The sequence below is a fragment of the Arachis hypogaea genome, chromosome 5 (genome assembly GCF_003086295.3).
Source record: "Arachis hypogaea cultivar Tifrunner chromosome 5, arahy.Tifrunner.gnm2.J5K5, whole genome shotgun sequence".
In the NCBI taxonomy this organism is placed as follows: domain Eukaryota; kingdom Viridiplantae; phylum Streptophyta; class Magnoliopsida; order Fabales; family Fabaceae; genus Arachis; species Arachis hypogaea.
In genome coordinates this window covers 100,241,511-100,248,528 of record NC_092040.1, presented here as the reverse complement: position 1 = coordinate 100,248,528, position 7,018 = coordinate 100,241,511, and the positions used below count along the sequence as shown (strand labels likewise).

Genomic DNA, 7,018 nt, shown 5'->3' with positions numbered 1-7,018 from the left:
ATCTCAACCTCGGGGCCGAATTCCTCGCCGTTACTACGTTTACCATCGTGAGACTGTGGTTGTCTCGCTCCGGTTCTTGGCATCGCCTTGTCGCCCGGGACCTGTCCTCGCCCTCGTGGTCGCGATTCCGTCTCCTCGGCTCTCTAATGAGGTGGGAGAATTCGGCAAGCTTCCCGTCCCTGATTGCTTGCACTAGTGCATCCTTTAGGTCGAAACAGTCTTGGGTTTTGTGCCGTATCCCTTGTGATATTCGCAATAAAGGCTTTTGTTTCCCCCTGTTCGATCCTTCAGAGGTCGGGGTTTCGACAGTATTCCCTTCTCGGCTATCTGTTGGTAAACTTCCATGATCGGTGCCGTGAGGGGAGTGTAATTAGTGAACTTCCTGGCGTGTTCCCTTGGTCTTTCTCCGCTCTTGTGGTGCCGGGTTTGGTTGTGAGAGGGCTGCCGTTTGTTGGCAGCCACGACCCATCTGACTTCTTCATCATTAATGTACTCCCTCGCTACACACTGGATCTCCTGCATTGTCCAGACTGGTTTCGTAGTAAGATGCTTTCTGAAGTCCTCGTTCAGGAGTCCGTTCGTCAAGCACAAACTTGCTACCGAGTCTGTCAGCCCGTCAATCTCCAACCATTCATCGTTGAACCGATCCAGGTATTTCCTGGTCGTCTCACCGGGTCTTTGAGTCAGCCCCAGTAGGTTGATTGGGTGCTTTGCTTTTGCGATTCTGGTCGTGAATTGGGCTAAGAAGGCAGGGCTGATGTCTGCAAAACCGGTCATTGAGCCCTGCGGGAGGTTATTGAACCACCGTATTGCAGGTCCCGCCAAAGTGACTGGGAAAGCACGGCACCTTTCCTCGTCTCCCACTCCTTTTAGGTTCATCCTAGCCTCGAAGGCTGTGAGGTGTTCCAGCGGGTCTTGCGTTCTGTCGTACCTCATTTCCGTTGGCTTGTCAAAGTGTTTTGGCAGCCGGACCTCGAGTATGGAACGATAAAACGGGGTCGCTCCCATTATCACGGGTCCCCGGGTTCTCGCCGTTCTTCCTTCGTTGTCTTCCCGACGAGCGTCTTCGTGCCCGCGATCCGTTGTACGCCGCCCCTCATGTCTGGCATAGATGACGGGGTCATGGCGTCTTCTTGCGCGTCCTCTCTCCCCAGCGCTTTCAGACTCAGCCTGAGGGCTGCGCGTGCGCCTGGAGTGGCTCCTAGAGTGAGAGCGGGAGTGACTTTGTTCTGGGGTGTGCTGATCGTGTTCCCTATCTGCTAGCCGGCGTTCCAAGTCTTGCATTCTGTGGCGTAGCTCTTGCACTATTCTGGCGTGGTTGTCGCCAGTTCCCCCGAAGGGGCGTCTCTCGTGAGATTGTGTTGTGTGTCTTGGGGGGGATCCTGTGCGCTGCCAGGAAGCAGTCGCGGCGGGGTCCCTACGGGCTCGGCCTCGCGGCCTGTTCCACCTTGGACCAGTACGAAGTCCATGGACGAGTCCCCACAGACGGCGCCAATGTTCGGTAGGTCGGGTACCGGACGGTTCGGGTTGGTTTCCTGGTTGGGGATGGGGTCTCGTCTGGTCGCGGGCTGCCGGTCAGGTGTAGGCGGGGTCCCGAGCACTTCGTGTGAAAAGAGGGATGTCACCTGCAAAGACACTCCGACGCTCTAGTCAGTAAATATGCAGGCGAAAAGGGGGTAGAGTGATGTGTGACGTACCTTGAGGGAAGGGTAAAACCTTCCCCTTATATACTGTGTTGGAGGTGGGCCCTGCAAGAACAGGCCCACTTTCTTTGAGGCATTCTCCTCACAGCTGTAGGTGAGCTGTCAGAGACGCGTATCCGAGTCGGCTGCGAGACGCCCTGCCCCTGACCGTTTGGGTCGGGTGGCGCTCGGATCGGGCCAACCCGTAAAAGATTTAGGCCGAACCGTAACAAATATATATATAATTTAATTTATTTTTAATATATATTTATATTTTAATATATATTTTAATAACTTTAATAATTAATTTTAATATACACGTAGCATATCTAATATTAACCTATTTGTTCTTAACACGTATAATAATAAAGCAGTAGCATTTAAAGAATTAAAGTTGTTTAGGACCACTCAGCAAATTCTCATCATTAGTGAACTTTTACTATAAAATGAGAAAGAATGGAAGACAGAATATACCATGGTGTTAAATATTTATTATTAGCATATCAAGAATTTTATTCCGAAAAGAGTAAACATTAAAAAAATCCAAAGTGGCTGGTCCTGATAAAATTCAAATTAGATATTTTTATTTTTAATAACTTTTTATTATTTTAAAAGTTTTCAAAAATCTATTTTTGTTAGATGGAAGATTAATTTTTCTCTTATTTTTAATAAAATTTTTAATATATAGACAATAAATTTTTAATAAATTTATTATAAAATAATTTAATTTTTAAAAAATATTATTATAAAATAAATTAATTTATCTTTAAAATAATATTTTTATAGACTTTAGAATAAATAAAAATTGTTAAAGACTAAAGTACTTAATCTAAAATTTTAAAAAAATTAATTTAAATATTTATTCTAATAATAAACTTAATAAATACTAAATTTAATTTTTTTAGTAGATAAAATAGTCAAAGACCAAAAAAAATAAAAAAAATAAAAACCTAGCAAGAGTCTCTCGTTCTTAAAAAATTATAATTATCTAACAGAAGAGAATTCTTAATGTCAGAAGGCGGAACATTAAAGAGATGAAGACCAAAAGAAAGGTATTGTCTTTTCTTGACAAGAGTATCAGCTACGGTATTCGCTTCTCTTAGGGTATGCTTCTATTCAAATTTATGAATGCGGCTACTTAACAAGTTTATATCATCAAGGAGAAATTTGTAAGGATGAGAATTAATAGAACCTTCTGTTATAAAATTAATAGATGTGGCCGAATTAGTCTCGATGAAAACATAAAAGAATTCATTTGCTATTGTAATTTGCATACCCTTCACAATGTCCGAGAGTTCAGTTTGTGTGATGGATTAGCTACTTAAATTGCAAAAGAAGCCAACAATAAATTTGCTAAGATGGTTGTAAAATACTTCTCCACAAATTGCATTGTTTTCTCAATTGAAAAAGGATCTATTCACGTTCAACTTTATGTAATTTTTTTTACAGAGAATACCATTTTATCATGTTTTAGCTACAGTATGATTCCTCTTTAGTTGGGAGCTTTTTCTCATGATACTTCCATAAAATTTAATAATTTCAAAAGTTATTTTTGGGTACATTCTGTTACATTTAAAAATATGTTTATTATGAAAGAACCAGAGAGATGAGCTTGCTACTCCAAAGATATATGACCAATCAATTGCATTAGATAAATTGGTAAAGAGTGAATCTTTAATAGTCAGGTTGAAGAAATCTGTAACTATGTTGTGAGCCTTGAAGAAGTTCCAAACCGCTTTGGTAAACAGATAATTTCTAAGCATGTGGAGAATATCTTCATCTACTACATTGCAAACCGAGCATCGGGCAGAATTTGACATATGTCTTCTTCTTTGTTCTACATTCGTTAGAAGCACGTTGTGGACTGCTAATCAGAGGAAGGATTTAATTCTTTAAATTCCTCTCCATCTCCAAACCAATTTAAAGAGCTCATCCGAGAATGTTACATCATCAATAATTGATTTGTATGCTAATTTGAGGGAGAAAGAACCATCTGATATACTAGACCAACCAATGCTATTCATTCCTTTCCATGGTGATGGAGGCGCCATGGCACTAATCCTCTTGACTACTGAATCCAGGAGCCATTCGTTGAGTTTCGTCAAGTCTCAGAACCCTGAAACAGTAAGAAAATTTGTCAAATTACAACAAGCATTTAAAGGACTGATTATCTGAGTTGCATGATGCTCAAAATTTTCAAATTCTGGCACCCAATTATATTTTTAAAAATTGATGCTTGTTCGTTGTTCCCTTCCTAATACGCCAAATAGAATTTCTTTCCACAGGTTGAAAGTCTTATTTTTCCTAAAAATCCTTAGAACAGATCTTCTCCACAGTTATATTTAGATCTTGACACTCTGGCCTATAAGGAGTTCTTTTTTACTAGGCTCCATCCCATCTTCATCACGAACGCATGAGATCCTTTCCATGTCTAATACCAAGACCTTCTGATTCTTTGGGATTATTTATCTTCTTTCAACTAACAAGGTGAACCTTCTTTGATTGATCAATTTCACCCTAAAGGAAAAACCTACATTTATGATCAATTATGTCACAAGTAATAACTAGTAAAATAGCAGTTTGCATTGTATAATATTTACCAATGTCATCAGTTCTTGAAAATTGAAGGGAGTTGCTAATTTTACCTCTGACATTATTACCTACGTTAGCGGAGATGAAGATACGAATTTTTTCATTGTTGACTTTCTATCCCAAGCTAGAGCAAAAAGCATTCAAGACTTTGTTAATAACCTCAACCTGTTTCATGCTAGCTTCAGCAAAAAAAATGAAATTGTCCGTAAAGCATAGATGGGATAGCTTTGGGTCATCCTTCTTAAGATAAATAGACTTCCAAAACCCCAGATTTACTGCAGAAGTAATAAGCTGAAAAATTCTTTCCATGCATAAGACAAAGATATAGGACGAGATGGGGTCTACTTGACGGATCCCTCTAGTGGGAGAGAATTCTTCTAAGACTTTCCCATTCCAAAGAATCTGCATCTTAGGAGTAGAAATACAACAAACAACCAGCTCAATGAAGTTCTAAGGGAGACCAATATCTTAAAGAGTATCCTTGATAAAATTTTATTTGAGTCTATCATAAGTTTTTTCTAAATCAATCTTTATTGCCTTCCAACCTTAGAGCCCTTCTTGAGTCTCATGAAATTAACCCTTCTTGAGTAATGACAATATTATCTGAGCTATGTCTTCTCATGACAAAACTACACTAATTGAGATGGACAAATTTTTTCATCACTTTTCTCAATCTGTTGGCAAGAATCTTTGTAATAACTTTGTATGAAACATTACACAGACTAATTAGACAGATTTGTTTCATGTTAGTAACTGGTTCCACCTTGAAAATAAGGGTAATAAGAGTTTCATTAATCTCCTCGATCTTGTGAAAATTAGAGAAGATATTCTACACCAACCAATATAAATCAATTCCCACCATTTTTCATTGATGTTGGTAGAAGATGGTCTGAATATCATCCTTATTCGGTACTTTCAGGCTGCATTTGAAAGATGGACTCCTTAATCTCTTGATTAGTAACATTGCTGCCAAGGAGATTGATTTCATAATTATTCTAGAAAAAAAAACATGATTTAAAATAAAGAGACTTTTCGGAGTGTTATCCTAATAAAGATTCACATAAAAAGTAGTAGCCATAACTTCAAAAGTAAAGTTGTTTGACACCTAATTTTCATTATCGTTCATAAGGGAATTAATTTTATTTCTGCTCCTTCTAGCCATAGTCGTGCCATGAAAATACTTAGTATTACGGTTTTCAAATTCTATCCAATTGCATCTCATTTTTTGAAATCATAACAACTCTTTTTGAGAGAGAATCTACTCATTTTCTCTCCATAAACTTGCTTGCAAGTCTTCTAAAAAAAAGGCTACTATTCAAATTAAAGCTTGTAGCAATGCCATTTAATCTACGAAAAATTTTATTCTTTTTGAAGAAGATATTCTCAAATAGAGAAGATATTTTTAAATACTAAATTTGATTTGATTGTGCAAGTTTACTCGTCGTCTTGCAAATATGGTAGACTAATAGCTTCTAGGACATCTTCGAGAATAAAATAAGATTTGGTTTGATAAATTTTTTTAAAAAAGTGTTTACACAGTTTTTTATTTTGTGTTTGATAAATAAAAAATATCATATATTTGTGTTTGTAACTTTTAAAAAATAAAAGTAATTTTAAAGCACCTAAATGAATATTTTTTTAAAGATGATTTATAATTATCAAAATTTAAAAATCTAATATAACCTCATTCATTAATTAATATCTAAATTTAATTTTTACACTAATATTTATTATAATATTTTAAATTTTAAAAACTATTTTACTAAACACATTTGTTATTGGTCGTAGTTATTAAAAGCTATTTTTAATTTAATTTACCAAATATAGATGTTACAATTTTTAAAAAGCTATTTTTTCAAAGTTAACTTTTATAAATTATTTTTAAAAATTAAAAATTTTACCAAACTAAGTCTAAGAATGATTATATAAAGTTTACATTTTATCAAAATTATTTTTTAACCAACCTATACTTAACTTTACATTGTTGATAAATATTTTACAAATCAAAGGATGCATTTTAATAACAATTTGATCTAAGTTAAAGAGAGTAAAAATATAAAATGTTAATAACTTTATCTGTGAAATCCAAGATTCTTAAGAATATAAGGAAAAAAATAGAAAATTTTTTTTAAATATACGGTCATATTATATGATCAAGAATTTTTGGTAACTATTCACAGTTGAATATAAGGATACAAGTTCAACCCACTAAATTACTCAGTATAATCAATTCTCAATTTGGGTTGCTACCTACAACTCGGTCCAATAGCAACAAGTGCAGTCCGTATGACCTCGTCTACATGGATTGGATTTCGACCAAAATACGGGTCACCACACTTGATATTCGACTTAATTTGAAAAGCAGGTTAGATTTTTCTCTACTACTTTGATTAATCACCTCAGACATGGAGTAAGCGAATAATCATCCATGATCATTTGAAATTATTTTCAAAAAATAATTGTTATTTTTTTTACTCTATAAATATTTTAAAATTCACATTAAATCTATTAAACTCTTGCTAACTTAAGTGTCACCATCTCTTAAAGGTACTTTTACTACGATTTTAGCAAATAAGTCAAAATCTTCAACCTAAGCATTTACACTTCACATTCAAATCCAAAACACCATTCGATTTTGAGTAATATCTCGAAACGATAACTAAGTTCAACCAATTTAGTCTAATCCAACAAAAATTATTTACAAAATGTACGTAAATCTCATACTTTTTTCTTCCTTTTTCTTT

General features: G+C 35.8%; 1 protein-coding gene across 1 annotated transcript; it reads right to left on the bottom strand.

The window, feature by feature from the left end:
• Positions 1 to 204: 204 nt before the first annotated feature.
• Positions 205 to 1,284, bottom strand: LOC112803866 (uncharacterized). Its single transcript, XM_025847321.1, has one exon. The coding sequence runs from the start codon at positions 1,282 to 1,284 to the stop codon at positions 205 to 207; it is 1,080 nt and encodes a 359-aa protein (XP_025703106.1).
• Positions 1,285 to 7,018: the final 5,734 nt, after the last annotated feature.